The 16,656-nt window shown below is 52.1% G+C and overlaps 1 protein-coding gene across 4 annotated transcripts in view; it reads right to left on the minus strand.

Moving 5' to 3' along the window:
- Positions 1-552: 552 nt before the first annotated feature.
- LOC140403927 (transcription factor MafK-like) overlaps positions 553-16,656 on the minus strand; it is a 64,511-nt gene continuing 48,407 nt past the window's right edge. For all 4 annotated transcript variants that reach the window (XM_072492184.1, XM_072492180.1, XM_072492182.1 and 1 more), the window contains exons 2-3: positions 5,071-5,133; positions 553-1,022 (exon numbers count right to left, since the gene is read on the minus strand). In XM_072492184.1, the coding sequence (XP_072348285.1) occupies positions 612-1,022; positions 5,071-5,103 (444 nt within the window). In that variant the 5' untranslated portion in view covers positions 5,104-5,133 and the 3' untranslated portion in view covers positions 553-611. The remainder of the gene's footprint in view (positions 1,023-5,070; positions 5,134-16,656) is intronic.

Here is a 16,656-nt window from a genome sequence, read left to right on the forward strand (position 1 = left end):
ATCTCATTGACCATCGGGGCCAGGCCCGAGGGGCCGAATGGCCTTCGTGCCATTCCTACGTTCTGGCAAATGGACAGACCGTTTTTTTCTTCCCTTTGCCTGATCGGCCACCCATCTCTAGCATTGTCCCTTGTCGTTCTAGATGGTCGAAAACCAGAAGGTCAGAAACCAGGGGCCTAGCGGGGATGGCTACCCAGAAGGCATTTACAGTTACCACAGGGGGGGGGGGGGGGCGTTCATGCCTGCTGTCTCGGCCATGTTAAACTGCAGTTAAACTGCAAACAAGATCCCACCGTACACCTAACGTGTGACCTCTTTCCACCTTGGCTCTCCCGCGCCTCAAAGCACTTTCCGCCTCACGTCAATTTGTCCGCAGCATTGAGTCCGTGCAGAAGAGGAAAAAAAGAACAATGTTTTTGTGCTGGGTAAACCTGGACTCAGAGGTTGTCGGGATGCAGGGATCCTTACCTCGCAAGCTGGAAAATTCTCCCCCACCCCCCCCCCCCACCAACCCCCGTCCCCCGCCAAGGCTCACCCACCTGCCCACCCCACCCGAGGACAGTGGCCCTTCCACGAAAAAAAAAATAAAAAAAATTGCTCTCGCCTGAGCGCTAGCGCGAGGAGAAGTTGGACGACTTCACGATCGTGATCACGCTGGTCGTGTTGAGCTTGGTGGGAGTGATGGGCCCGCAGGCCACCGTCCGGGCGAAGGTCTGGAGGGCCTCGTACTTTGAGCGCAGGGCGTCCAGCTCCGTCTTCATGTCGGCGTTCTCCGCCGCCAGCTTCTCCACCTCCTGCTCCAGCTCGGCCTTCTGCCGCTCCAGCTCCTCCTTCTGCGTCACCCGCTTCACCCGGCAGCTGGCCGCGTAGCCGCGGTTCTTCAGCGTCCGCCGCCGCTGCTTCAGGTTCAGAATCTCGTCTTTGGAGAGGCCACGGAGGTGGTGGTTCAGCTCCCGCACGGACATCGACACCAGCTCCTGGTCCATCAGCGCTGGGGTATTTTCCCCCGACTCTCTCTTAATCTGTGAGGAACAATGGCAGCAATGGTAAACTCGGCACCGCAGAGGGGGGAACAAAATAAGGCTCTGTGAGGCAAAGGTCCTGAGGGGGGGGAACCATTTTCGGGGGGAGGGGGGCAGAATTGGCAGAGAATTGTGCAGGAATCCTAATATGGCTTCTACGCCAGCGGGATTTCCCCCAATCGATTGTCTCCCCACCCCCCTCTCCCTCCCCTCCACCACCCCCCCCCCCCCAAAAAAACGGGAATCCCAACTTTAAAAGTCACAATATAATTTGCATATATTTAAATATGCTCATCTATTGCATGATAATCCCTCCCCCACCACCCCACCCCCAACAATCTCTCCCCCCAACGATACATTATCCATTCTGTCGACGTGAATCACAACATATCCCCCACAACGTCCACCGTGCGAGATGCACAGGTCGGCATATCCCCCAGGGGAGGGTGAAAGGGTCATGCCCGGGCATTGCCCCCTGATATTGACTGGGCAGTGCCAGCAGGCAGTGTTGGGGAAGGGGTTGTTCTGTGGAGTGGAGGGGTGTGTGGTTGGAAAGGAGTTGTTCTGGGGGGAATTTTTTTTTTTTTTTTTTTAATTGGACCGCCTTTTAAAACCAATATTGCTTGGGCAGCACGGTGGCGCAGTGTGTTGGCACTGCTGCCTATGGCGCCGAGGACCAGGGTTCGATCCCGGCCCCGGGTCACTGGCCGTGTAGAGTTTGCACATTCTCCCCGTGTCTTCGTGGGTCTCACCCCCACAATACAAAAAGATGTGCCGGACGGGTGGATTGGCCACGCTAAATTGCCCCTTAATTGGAAAAAATAATTGGGTACTGGTGGAGTTCCCAGGTATCTGCTGTTCTTGTCCTTCTAGATGATGGCGGTCGTGGGTTTGGAAGATGCTGCCTAAGGAACCTTGGTGAGTTCCTGCAGTGTGTCTTGTAGATGGTGCACACGGCTGCTACTGTGCGTCGGTGGTGGATTGAATGTTTGTGGAAGGGGGAGCAATCAAGCGGACTGCTTTGTTCTAGATGGTGTTGAGCTTCTTGAGTGTTGTTGGAGCTGCACTCATCAGGCAAGTGGAGAGTATTCCATCACACTCCTGACTTGAGCTTTGTAGATGGTGGACAGGCTTTAGTTTGGAGGGGGGGGGGGGGAGAAGAGTCACGAGGGGAGTTACTCACCCATGGATTCTTAGCCTTTGACCCGCTCTATTCCCACAGTATTACTATAGCTAGTCCGGTTAGTTTCTGGTCAATGGTAACCCCAGGATACATAGAACATGCAGTGCAGAAGGAGGCCATTCGCCATCGAGTTTGCACCGACCCACTTAAGCCCTCACTTCCACACTATCCCCATAACCCAATAACCCCTCCTAACCTTTTTGGACACTAAGGGGCAATTTATCATGGCCAATCCACCTAACCTGCACGTCTTTGGACTGTGGGAGGAAACCGGAGCACCCGGAGGAAACCCACGCAGACACGGGGAGAACGTGCAGACTCCGCACAGACAGTGACCCAAGCCGGGAATCGAACCTGGGACCCTGTGAAGCCACAGTGCTAGCCACTGTGCTACCATGCAGCCCATATGATTGTGGGTTGACGTTGATGGTGGGGGATTCAACGATGACAATGCCTTTGAATGAATGTCATGGGGTGATGGTTAGATCCTCTCTTGTAGGAGATGGTCATTGCCTGACACTTGTGTGGCGCGAATGTAACTTGCCGCTTGTCAGCCCAAGCCTGGATATTGTCCAGGGCTTGCTGCATTTGGAAATCGACTGTTTCAGTGTCTGAGGAGTCGCGAATGGTGCTGAACATTTCTGAGGACATGCTATCCCGTCAGAAACTATTAACAGCTCAGAAACAGGCCACTCAGCCCATCTGTTCTATGCTGGTGCCTATGTTCCACTGGAGCCTCTCCGCCCTTCTCTATCTAACCCCATAGGTAAATCTTCAATTCTTTTCTCCCTCGAGTGTTTATCCAGCTTCCCCTAAAATGCATCTTTGCAGTTTGTCTCAAATGCGTCCTGTGGTCTCGAGGTCCACGTTCTCACCGTTCTCTGGGTAAAGACATTCCTGAACTCACTGCTGGACTGACTAATGACCATCTTGTATTGCATAGCCCTGAATCAGGCCTTGCGGACAAGTAGGAACAATCTTGCTGGGAGATTAGACCAGCATCCCAAACTGGGGCTGCAATTTCTTTCTCCCTCCCTGACTCGGGGCCTACCCTCACTGGCTGCAGCTCAAGCACAAATTGACCAGGAGGTTGTTGGTTTGAGGAGCTCCATGCCACACCCTAGTTGGTCTATTCGGCTGTTTAGCTGACAGACTAATGTGAGCTGGTATTCTAACCATCGTCCCGTCTGAATCTCAATCACTTCCACAATTTTGTTTATTATTTACTTACAGGGTGCGTAAGGGGTGGCGCTCCCTTTCCAAGGGGAAGCTAGGGTCAGAGGGGGTTAAATGGAGGTCAAAGGGGACAGGAGGGGGGGAGGGGTCAAAAGTATGAAAGGTTTTGATCGTGTAGGTAAGGGGAAACTGCTCCCATTGACGGAATGATCAGGAAGCCCAGGACACAAGGTTAAGGAAAAAAGGATAATGGAGCAAAGAATCTCGGAATGGTTATGTTCAGCCCGTCATATCAAAGAATCGTAGAATTTACAGTGCAAAATGAGGCCATTCGGCCCACTGAGTCTGCACCGGCCCTTGGAAAGAGCACCCGACTTAGGTCTACACCTCCAGCCAAGTCCCCCAACCCAGTAACCCCACCTAACTTTTTTGGACACTTTAAGGGGCAATTTAGCATGGCTAATCCACCTAACCTGTACGCCTTTGGACTGTGGGAGGAAACCGGAGCGCCCGGAGGAAGCCCACGCACACACGGGGAGAACGTGCAGACTCCGCTCAGACAGTGATACAAGTCGGGGATCGAACCTGGGACCCTGGCGCTGTGAAGCAACAGTGCTAACCACTGTGCTACCATGCTGCCCAATGTGGCGGTCCAATTGGATAGCCCTTACATGGGTGTGATGGGGTTGGACGATGCTATGGATCTCCAAAGGATCGTAGAGGAACGGTGAAAGAAGAGCTATCCACCATGCCTATACCAAGCAGAGAACGTACAGAATGTCCGATCATAAATTCTACTCCACCGATCTAATCAAGGAGTTTCAATTCTGCAAGAATACTCCCCGATTGCCATTGCAAAAGCTTCAGAAGGTCATCCATCCTTATATCTCCATCGGTTAACCCTCGTCGGCTGTTTTCCCACAAGGGGCAAGCGTGGTCCCCATTGTAATGGTCCAATAGATCAAACCCCTTTGCCTTCAGTTACATTGTGCAAGATTCCGATGGCATCAGTCACTCCCCTTTAACTCTCAATGCCCGGAATCCCGATGGAGCCATCCCAATGCCCGATGTACAGAACACCAATGCATCAAACCATTTCTCACTTCCTTTACTCCCCGTTGGGTGGGCTGGGCAAGGCAGCATTGAACTGCTGGTTGGGATGAGGGATTAAGGGTCAATCGCGGAGCGTGGACTGGTGTCACCTCTCGGCCAAAGTGAGTCAAAGTGTGGAGGTAAAGTCTTGTTTTTTTTTTTCCAATTAAAGGGCAATTTAGCGTGGCCAATCCACCTACCCTGTGCATCATTTTGGGTTGTGGGGGCGAGGCCCACGCAGACACGGGGGAGAATGTGTAAACTCCACACGGACAGGGAGCCGGGGCCGGGTTCGAACCCGGGTCCTCGCCGCCGTGATACAGCAGTGCTAACCTCTGCGCCACCGCGCCGCCCCCGGAAGCCAAGTCACTGAACGTATTCAAGGAAGAGATAATATTTCTAGGTTTTCGATGGCATCAAGGGGCATGGGGAGAAAGCGGGAATATGGCACTGAGATTGAGGATTCGCCATGATCATATTGAATGGTGGAGCAGGCTCGAAGGGCCTACTCTTGCTAGTTTCAATGATTAAAGTGGTGACTCGGCTGAAAAAGTGCACGACAATAAGCCATCTCGGCCAAGAGGTATCTGCTCTCACCTTCAGTGCTTTGCTTGCTTTGTTGCTGCTCATTATGTGCGGAGCCTGGCCAGAACGGGATCCCTGTATCGACGAAAGGGTAAAGATTAGCTTTTCAGTGTTCTAAGCAAACGCTACCAAAGTTATTCCCACTGCAGTTGTTAATCATTCCCAATTGGCATCATTCTTCCCCTCCCTTCCCACCCATTTTTACATTTCCCACTATTGGCCATGCTCCACAGACCTTAATAATAATAATAATAATAATATTTTATTGGCACAAGTATGACGTTACTATGACAAGCCCCTAGTCGCCACATTCCCGGCGCCTGTTGGGGTACACGGAGGGAGAATTCAGAATTCTCAGCCGGTACGGGAATTGAACCCGGGCTGCTGACCTTGCTCTGCATCACAAACCAGCTGTCTAGCCCACTGAGCTAAACCAGGGCGAACATTGGGGGGTCGGAGGCTTATTTAGCTCATTGATGTTGTTAGCATAAAGAAATATTCGCAATCAATCATTGTGTCTCTTCGCCCATTCCACTCAACCCCTGGATCCCTACCCACTGTATACGGAGCAAAGCAGAGATAACCAGGCAAAACCATCCCAGACGTTAAGACTGTAGATACAGGCACGGGCCCGAGGCTGGGCATTTTTCGACAAATGGCTCTTCAAAGCCATTCCACCATCTCCAAGGCACAAGTGTGGAGTGCGGTGGATTACTCTCCACTTGCCTTGGTGAGTGCAGCTTCAACAATACTCGAGAGGTTCAACACCATCCAGGGCAAAGCAGCCCCGCTTGGTTGGCACCCTGTCCACCACCGGTGCACTGTGGCAGCCGTGTGTACCATCTGTGAGATGCACTGCAGTATCTCACCAAGGCTCCTTCAACGACACACGTGACAACTACCACCTAGAAGGACAAGGGCAGCACATCAACACCGCTACCTCAGGCATGCCCCATCCTGACTTGGTACTATGTCGCCGCTCCTTCACAGTTGCAGGGTCAAAATTCCAGAACTCCCTAACAGCACAGTGGGTGCACCTACACCAGGTGGTCTGCAGCGCTTCAAGAAGGCAGCTTCCCGAGGGCCATTAATGTTGGGTAACAAAATGTTGGCCTTGCAACAACATCCACATCTGTGAATGAATGAATAAATAAATAAATACAGCATTGAGATTTCCTAATAATTAAGGACCTCAAGGCCTGGGCTACTGTTCCACATCAGAAGCCTGGTGTAGTGGAACTTCCACCAAACATGTTCCATATCAAGATCAGGGTCATTCGCAATGGAGGAGGGGCTCCAGCGCCAATCCTGCTACTAGTTGGGCATCCACTCTGGGGTGGGGGTAATGAATGGGGGAGGCAGTGGCGTAGTGCTTTTGTCAATGGACTAATAATCCAGAGGCCCAAGGCACATACTCTGGGGACCTGGGTTCGAACCCCAGCAGTGGTTCGCAGCGCAGTAACCGGTGGTGCCTTGTACAACATTAATTTGTTCTTGGGATGTGGGCCCAGCATCTGTTGCCCATCCCTAATTGCCCTTGAACTGAATGACGTGCTAGGCCATTTCAGTAGGGGAGCGGTTAAGAGTCAACCCCATTGCTGTATGGATCTGGAGTCACCTGTAGTCCCGACCAGGTAAGGACGGCCGTTTTCCTTCCCCGAGGGACATTAGAGAACTAGGTGGGTTTTACTTTACAACAATTGGCAATGGTTTCATTTCACTAGACTTTTTAAAAGAGTTTTTAGAGTGCCCAATTATTTTTTTTTTCCCAATTAAGGGGCAGTTTAGCGTGGCCAATCCACCTACCCTGCACATCTTTGGGTTGTGGGGGTGAGACACACGCAGACGCGGGGAGAATGTGCAAACTCCTCACGGACAGTGACCCAGAGCCGGGATCGTACCCGGGTCCTCGGCGCCATGAGGCAGCAGTGCTAACCACCGCGCCACCGTGTCGCCCCCATCACTAGACTTTTAATTCCAGATTATTATTGGATTCAAATGTCATCATCTGCCGTGGTGGGATTCGAACCCGGGACCCCAGAGCATTACCCTGGGTCTCTGGATGACCAGTGACAACAGCACTACGCCATCGCCTCCCCAGATCAACATGCCATGCTTACCCTTGCACGTTCTGACACACGGCATTCATTTGAAATAATAGCACCAGACAAAAAAAACATTCAGATTAACTCAGAAACCAAGGGCGGATTATTCCCACCGCTTTAGTTAGGCCACACTTGGAGTATCGTGTTCAATTCTGGTCGCCACACTACCAGAAGGATGTGGAGGCTTTAGAGAGGGTGCAGAAGAGATTTACCAGAATGTTGCCTGGTATGGAGGGCATTAGCTATGAGGAGCGGTTGAATAAACTCGGTTTGTTCTTCACTGGAACGACGGAGGTTGAGGGGCGACCTGATAGAGGTCTACAAAATTATGAAGGGCATAGACAGAGTGGATAGTGAGAGGCTTTTCCCCAGGGTAGAGGGGTCAATTACTAGGGGGCATAGGTTTAAGGTGCGAGGGGCAAGGTTTAGAGTAGATGTACGAGGCAAGTTTTTTTTACACAGAGGGTAGTGGGTGCCTGGAACTCGCTACCGGAGGAGGTGGTGGAAGCAGGGACGATAGTGACATTTAAGGGGCATCTTGACAAATACATGAATAGGATGGGAATAGAGGGATACGGACCCAGGAAGTGTAGAAGATTGTAGTTTACTCGGGCAGCATGGTCGGCACGGGCTTGGAGGGCCGAAGGGCCTGTTCCTGTGCTGTACATTTCTTTGTTCTTTGTTCTTTGGAATCCCGTGTTACTTTTATCCCAGAGGATCAGCACTCACCTGGACAGCATTGGGTCACCACCTGGATTAATTCCCGAGCAGGGTGAAAATTCATTCACCGTCCCCCGAGAGCTGCTGGCCTCTCCAGTGCGGGCAGTATCACCGGGAGAGGTAGACATTACTGGTATGACGCCCGGGCCTTCGCCCAAGGATTGTCACTGGAGAGCGCGACGCCAACGCATCGCGTGATTCAGACTCAGCCGCAGGTTTGGTCCGAGGAACGTCCCGACTCAAGACGCATGTACCATGTGCAAGCCTGCTGTGTCAACTCAGCTCCTTCACGTACCAACCTCTCTGCGTGAGCACCGTGCCAGGTGGCAAAGGATAAATGCCAACTTTGCCTCACAGCTCAGAGTTCCCGCGTCTCTATTGAAGCCGTTCCTTGTAGGCCGATCTCTAGTCATCTCATGAAGAGGATATTCTGTTAGCACGAACCCGGTCAAAGTGCACGAAATGTTAAGTATTTGGAAAGGATTTGGATTCCGAGGAGCAGGAAATGGGTTCACGGCAAGGTGACATCTTGACTAGCACCACACCCAATTGCCTAATTTCTTTCTCTCCCAATAACCTCACGGCAATCGAGTGCAGTGGGACGGGGCCCCCTACTGAAGTCAGCTGACTCAGCACAGTTCAAAGGTCAAGGCTGAGATCTGTGTAAATCACCACCGCACCAACTGGTGCATTTACTCAACTTCCCTTTTGGAGTTTTGTACTCCTTAAATCAGAGCGCTGTGTGCCAAGGTTTAACTGTGCCGAACTGTGGGTATGTGGCATCTACAGAGATGACCTCTCACCTCAACGGCTGGCCAAGATTCAGGGCCCCTTAGCCGGGCCCGTGCTGATGGGTTCATGATGGTCAGGCTCGTGGTGAACCATTCCACAGGGGCTAATACCAAACAAAATTTGACACCGAGCCATTGGGAGATAGTTGGAGAGGTAAGTGTCATGATAAACATCATGGTGCAAACATACATACACACTGATGGACAGATCAAGGGACCAATCAATACACACGCAACAGACTTCCGGGTGCGGCGATGACCAGCTGAGTCGCACGTTTCGGCAGCTCCCTGTGAAACGGACTTTTGGGCTCTTGATAGGAGCCCCAACGGCAATTTTAACGGCTGAAAACACCGTGCGGTAAACCAGAAGGGTGTTCGCCCTGGATACGGATGGAAAAAGGAGAGGAAAGTGGCCGGATTGCAGCGGATCCTTTGGAACAACGGCAAGGAAGGCAAGCAGAAACCAAGATGGCGTCGGAAGGTGGCAGTTTCATATGGGGCCCTGAACAACAAGAGTTTTTGAAACGCTGCGTGGAGGAGATAAAAAAGGAAATGAAGAAAGAGTTGTTGGCCCCGATACTACAGGCGATTGAAGGGCTGAAAGAGGAACAAAAGACCCAGGAGCAGGAGCTTCGGGTCGTGAAGGCGAAAGCAGCAGAGAATGAAAACGACATACAGGGCCTGGTGGTGAAGTCGGAGATACAGGAGGCACACCAGAAACGATCTGTGGAGAGGTTGGAGGCACTGGAAAATAACGCAAGGAGGAACAACTTGAGGATTCTTGGCCTTCCTGAAGGTGTGGAGGGGGCGGACGTCGGGGCATATGTGAGCACGATGCTGCACTCGTTAATGGGAGTGGAGGCCCCGACGGGTCCGTTGGAGGTGGAGGGAGCATACCGAGTTATGGTGCGAGGACCGAGAGCAGGAGAAGCTCCCAGAGCCATAGTGGTGAGATTTCTCCGTTTTAAGGATAGAGAAATGGTCCTTAGATGGGCGAAGAAAACTCGGTGTAGTAAATGGGAGAACGCGGTGATCCGCGTCTATCAAGATTGGAGTGCGGAGGTGGCGAGAAGGAGGGCGAGCTTTAATCGGGCCAAGGCGGTGCTTCACAAAAAAAAGATAAAGTTTGGAATGCTGCAACCGGCAAGACTGTGGGTCACATATCAAGGGAGGCACCACTACTTTGAGACGGCGGATGAAGCGTGGACTTTTATTGTAGAAGAAAAATTGGAATGATTGGACTACGAAAATGAACGTTTGGACAAAGTGGTGGGACGAGTGGGGGGGGGGGGGGGGGGGCGAAGAGGGATTGTATGATTAATCCTGCGGTATGGTAACTTTTCTTTCTCCCACAGGTGGTGATGGGGGGAGGTGGGGAGGGAGAGGAGATGGGGCGTTGGCCATGGGAGGCGGGGCCGAGGGAGAGGCGCGGGCTTGGTTCCCGCGCTATGATAATTATGGCGGGAATAGAGAAGCAGGAAGGAGGGGGCGCCGCACGAGGCGAGCCGTGATCACGGGGGGAAGCCGAGGTCAGCCAGAGTTTGCTGACTTCTGGGAGCAACATGGGGGGAGTAATTACGCTAGCGGGGGGTCTAGCGGGGGGGGGGGGGAGGGGGGAATTACTGGGTTGCTGCTGCTGGGGAAAGGGGGGAGTGGGTGCGGGAAAGGATGGGCGGGAGGGCACCGTCTGGGAGAAATACAGCCGCGTGGGAACTGGGCGAGAAGCTGGAAAAAGATGATGGCTAACCGGCAAGGGGGGGGGGGGGTGTGGGAAGCCCCCCAACTCGGCTGATCACGTGGAACGTGAGGGGGCTTAACGGGCCGATAAAGAGGACACGAGTACTCGCACACCTTAAGAAACTTAAAGCAGATGTGGTCATGTTACAGGAAACGCACCTGAAACTGATAGATCAGGTTAGGTTGCGCAAAGGATGGGTAGGGCAGGTGTTCCATTCGGGGCTGGATGCGAAAAACAGGGGGGTGGCTATATTAGTGGGGAAGCGGGTAATGTTCGAGGCAAAGACTATAATGGCGGATAACGGGGGCAGATACGTGATGGTGAGTGGCAAATTACAGGGAGAGATGGTGGTGTTGGTAAACGTGTATGCCCCGAATTGGGACGATGCCAATTTTATGAGGCGAATGCTAGGACGCATCCCAGACCTAGAGACCGGAAAGCTGATAATGGGGGGAGACTTTAACACGGTGTTGGAACCAAGGCTGGATAGGTCGAAGTCCAGGACTGGTAGGAGGCCGGCAGCAGCCAAGGTGCTTAAGGATTTTATGGAGCAGATGGGAGGGGTGGACCCGTGGAGATTCAGTAGACCTAGGAGTAAGGAGTTCTCGTTTTTCTCCTATGTCCATAAAGTCTATTCACGCATAGACTTTTTTGTGTTGGGTAGGGCATTGATCCCGAGGGTGAGGGGAACGGAATATACGGCTATAGCCATTTCGGATCATGCCCCACACTGGGTAGACTTGGAGATAGGGGAGGAAACAAGAGGGCGTCCACCCTGGAGAATGGATATGGGACTAATGGCGGATGAGGGGGTGTGCTTAAGGGTGAGGGGATGCATTGAAAAGTACTTGGAACTCAATGACAATGGGGAGGTTCAGGTGGGAGTGGTCTGGGAGGCGTTGAAGGCGGTGGTTAGGGGGGAGCTGATATCAATAAGGACACATAAAGGGAAGCAGGAGAGTAAGGAACGGGAGCGGTTGTTGCAAGAACTTTTGAGGGTGGACAGACAGTATGCGGAAGCACCGGAGGAGGGACTGTATAGGGAAAGGCAAAGGCTGCATGTGGAATTTGACTTGCTGACCACAGGCACTGCAGAGGCACAATGGAGGAAGGCGCAGGGTGTACAGTATGAATATGGAGAGAAGGCGAGCAGATTGCTGGCACACCAATTGAGGAAAAGGGGAGCAGCGAGGGAAATAGGGGGGGTGAGAGACGAAGATGGAGAGACGGAGCGGGGAGCGGAGAGAGTGAATGAAGTGTTTAAGACATTTTATAAAAAATTGTATGAAGCTCAACCCCCGGATGGGAGGGAGAGAATGATGGAGTTTTTGGATCGGCTGGAAATTCCCAAGGTGGAAGAGCAGGAAAGGATGGGATTGGGAGCACAGATCACGGTAGAAGAAGTGGTGAAAGGAATTAGGAACATGCAGACGGGAAAGGCCCCGGGACCGGACGGATTCCCAGTTGAATTTTACAGAAAATATTTGGACTTGCTCGCCCCGCTACTGACGAGGACCTTCAACGAGGCAAAGGAAAGGGGACAACTGCCCCCGACTATGTCAGAAGCAACGATATCGCTTCTTTTAAAGAAGGAAAAGGATCCGCTACAATGCGGGTCCTACAGACCAATCTCCCTCCTCAATGTAGATGCCAAGGTCTTGGCCAAGGTAATGGCAATGAGAATAGAGGAATGTGTCCCGGGGGTGGTTCATGAGGACCAAACTGGGTTTGTGAAGGGGAGACAGCTGAACACGAACATACGGAGGTTGTTAGGGGTAATGATGATGGCCCCACCAGAGGGTGAAACGGAGATAGTAGTGGCGATGGATGCCGAGAAAGCATTTGATAGAGTGGAGTGGGATTATCTGTGGGAGGTGTTGAGGAGATTTGGGTTCGGAGAGGGGTATGTTAGATGGGTGCAGCTGTTGTATAGGGCCCCAGTGGCGAGTGTGGTCACGAATGGACGGGGATCGGCATATTTTCGGCTCCATAGAGGGACAAGGCAGGGATGTCCTCTGTCCCCATTACTGTTTGCACTGGCGATTGAGCCCCTGGCGATAGCGCTGAGAGGTTCCAAGGGATGGAGGGGAATACTTAGGGGAGGAGAAGAACACCGGGTATCTTTATATGCGGATGATCTGCTACTATATGTGGCGGATCCAGCGGAGAGGATGCCAGAAATAATGCGGATACTTGGGGAGTTTGGGGATTTTTCAGGGTATAAATTGAATATGGGAAAGAGTGAGCTGTTTGTGGTGCATCCAGGGGAGCAGAGTAGAGAAATAGAAGACCTACCGTTGAGGAAGGTAACAAGAGACTTTCGTTACCTGGGGATCCAGATAGCTAAGAATTGGGGCACATTGCACAGGCTAAATTTGACGCGGTTGGTGGAACAGATGGAGGAAGATTTCAAGAGATGGGACATGGTAGCATTGTCAATGGCAGGGAGGGTGCAGGCAGTTAAGATGGTGGTCCTCCCGAGATTCCTTTTTGTGTTTCAGTGTCTCCCGGTGGTGATCACGAAGGCTTTTTTCAAAAGGATAGAAAAGAGTATTATGGGTTTTGTTTGGGCCGGGAAGACTCCGAGAGTGAGGAAGGGATTCTTACAGCGTAGTAGGGATAGGGGGGGGCTGGCACTACCGAGCCTAAGTGAGTATTATTGGGCCGCTAATATTTCAATGGTGAGTAAGTGGATGGGAGAGGAGGAAGGAGCGGCGTGGAAGAGATTAGAGAAGGCGCCCTGTAGGGGGACCAGCCTGCAGGCTATGGTGACAGCCCCATTGCCGTTCTCACCAAGGAACTATACCACGAGTCCGGTGGTGGTAGCTACACTGAAGATTTGGGGACAGTGGAGACGACATAGGGGAAAGACCGGAGCACTGGGGGGGTCCCCGATAAGAAACAACCATAGGTTTGCCCCGGGGGGAATGGATGGGGGATATGGAATGTGGCAAAGAGCAGGTATAACGCAATTGAAAGATCTATTTGTGGATGGGAAGTTTGCGAATCTGGGAGCGCTGACCGAGAAATATGGGTTGCCCCAAGGGAATGCATTCAGGTACATGCAATTGAGGGCTTTTGCGAGGCAGCAGGTGAGGGAATTCCCGCAGCTCCCGACACAAGAGGTGCAGGACAGAGTCATCTCAAAGAAATGGGTGGGGGACGGTAAGGTGTCGGATATATATAGGGAAATGAGAGACGAAGGGGAGACTATGATGGACGAACTAAAAGGGAAATGGGAAGAAGAGCTAGGGGAGGAGATTGAGGAGGGGATGTGGGCAGATGCCCTAAACAGGGTAAACTCGTCGTCCTCGTGCGCCAGGCTAAGCCTGATTCAGTTTAAGGTATTACACAGGGCACATATGACTGGAACACGGCTCAGTAAATTTTTTGGGGTGGAGGATAGGTGTGCGAGGTGCTCGAGAAGCCCAGCGAATCATACCCATATGTTTTGGTCATGCCCGGCACTACAGGGGTTTTGGATGGGGGTGACAAAGGTGCTTTCGAAAGTAGTAGGAGTCCGGGTCGAACCAAGCTGGGGGTTGGCTATATTTGGGGTTGCACAAGAGCCGGGAGTGCAGGAGGCGAAAGAGGCCGATGTTTTGGCCTTTGCGTCCCTAGTAGCCCGGCGCAGAATATTGCTAATGTGGAAAGAAGCCAAGCCCCCGGGGGTGGAGACCTGGATAAATGATATGGCGGGGTTCATAAAGTTAGAGCGGATTAAGTTCGTCCTAAGGGGGTCGGCTCAAGGGTTTACTAGGCGGTGGCAACCGTTCGTCGAATATCTTGCGGAAAGATAGATAGGGGAGAACAAAGAAGGCAGCAGCAGCGGCCCAGGACTTGGGGGGGGGGGGGGGGGGGGAGGGATGGGGGGGGAGGGGTGTGGCCTGAGACAAGGCAGTTGCCAATTAGGGCTAGTTTTTATTTTTTGTTATTTAATATTTATTTATTTGTTGTTGTTTTTGTTTAAATTTAAAAAAGGTCATTATTATCTGTATTGTTACAATGTTGTGTAAAGGATGCACAATGTACTGTGTCGGTTGACCAAAAATTTTCAATAAAATATTATTAAAAAAAAAAAAAAAATACACACGCAACATCACAGCCAATCACAGGCAAGAGCAGACACACTATAAAACGGGGAACACGACATTTCCGATTCATTCAAGCAGGAGACAGCTCAGGGCACAGAGCTCACAGCAAGCCACTCAGACATTCACCATGTGCTGAGTGTCTCTCCAAGATAGTGTTAGGGCTGGGTCCACAGGTTAGAGGGTAATGAACGAACCACAGTAACCAGTTTACAAATGTTAATATTGCTAGTAATAAAACTGAGTTGTACCATCCGCAACCATGTTGGTTCGTCTGTGTAGCAGAGCACCCAACATGACAGTAAGATGTGTCAAAATGGCGACGGGGTTAGGGAGGGAATTCCAGAGGTCCATGCCCAGTCCATAGAGCCACAAACAGTGGAACATCGCAAGTCCAAGAGGATCTTTAGAAGTTTGTTTCATAGAACTTTATTTTATCTCATCTTTACATGGTTGCCCAAGGTGGATACTGGGCCAGTTGGCGTGGGAGGTGTTAGGGCAAAGGATGGTGGGTCAGTTGGCACCACATTGGCATAGATGGTATAAAGACCCATGGGGGAGGGTGGTGAGTGGTGCGGCATAGGTCAGCATGAGGAGCCATGGGGGCGGGCACGAGGGGTTTGTGGGTGTGAGGGTCAAGGGCTAGTGGAGTGCTTCATGTTCCTCAGTTCTTCTGGAGTTGCCCGCCCTGACTACTATTCTAGTCCTTTGTCCCCGACCGAAAGTCTGGTGCCCAGGCAGCCATTTTTAAAAGTCGGGTTTGGCGAGCTGGGAAGTAGAATTTACAGTGCAGAAGGAGGTCATTCGGCCCATCGAGTCTGCACTGGTCCTTGGAAAGAGCGCCCTACTTAAGCCCACGGCTCCACCGGATCCCAGTAACCCCATCTAACCATTGGACACTACGGGGCAATTTTAGCACGGCCAATCCACCTAACCCACACATCTTTGGACTGTGGGAGGAGACCGGAGCACCCGGAGGGAACGGGGGAGACACGGGGAGAACGTGCAGACTCCGCACAGATAGTGGGAATCAAACCCGGGTCCCTGGCGCTGGCAACAGTGCTAACCACTGTGCTACCGTGCTGCCCATAAGATTGATGAACTGCGCTATTGATTTGGTGTCGGACACAACTTGCCAAGTTCAATAACCCTTATAAAGCGGAGATAGTCCCTTAAAAATAACAAGGGCAAGGCTGTGTCACTCCTCCTTCCTCACGTCGCAATTTCCTCTCCTCTTGTTACGGTTTCCAGGTGCTGACTGCTTCAGGAATGTCACGCAAGTGAGCTGAGGCAGTGATGAGAGGCTATTGGAATGTGTGGGGGCATCACAGTCAGGCCCAAACCCATCCAAAGCCAACAACATCCAGCCAGGAATGGAAGCAGAAAATGTTGGCAATGCTCAGCGAGTCTACAAGCAGAATCAGAGGCAACATTCCACCTTATTTTATCTCATCGCTGCGTGGGGCCCCCCCCGAGGGTTGGCCTGAGTGGATATTCGGTGAGTTGGCATGGGAGGTGTAAGGGCAAAGGGTGGTGGGCGAGGGGGCATGGCTTTGTAAGAGTTGGCACTAAGTTGGAATTGGGCTAGAAGGAGCCCTGGCAGGGGGGTGTAAGTGAAGGAGCGCAAGTTGGAAATTGGGCTTTGACAGCCCATGGCAGTGAGTGGACAGGCATAGCTTGGCTCGGAGGGTATGAGGCGGCATAGATGGATGGGAGGTGGGCGGCACGGGGTAGCACAGTGGTTAGCATAGTTGCTTCACAGCTCCAGGGTCCCAGGTTCAATTCCAGCTTGGGTCACTGTCTGTGTGGAGTCTGCACGTCCTCCCCGTGTCTGCGTGGGTTTCCTCCGGGTGCTCCGGTTTCCTCCCACAGTCCAAAGATGTGCGGGTTAGGTGAATTGGCCAATGATAAATTGCCCTTAATGTCCAAATTGCCCTTGGTGTTGGGTGGCGGTGTTGAGTTTGGGTGGGGTGCTCTTTCCAGGAGCTGGTGCAGACTCGGGGGGCCGAATGGCCTCCTTCTGCACTGTGGATTCAGTGATAATCTATGATTAATCTAGGACAAAGGTTCGGCACAACATCGTGGGCCGAAGGGCCTGTTCTGTGCTGTATTTTCTATGTTCTATGTTCCCGTGTCTGCGTGGGTTTCCTCCG

Source organism: Scyliorhinus torazame, chromosome 29, assembly GCF_047496885.1.
Source record: "Scyliorhinus torazame isolate Kashiwa2021f chromosome 29, sScyTor2.1, whole genome shotgun sequence".
Classification (NCBI taxonomy): Eukaryota; Metazoa; Chordata; class Chondrichthyes; order Carcharhiniformes; family Scyliorhinidae; genus Scyliorhinus; species Scyliorhinus torazame.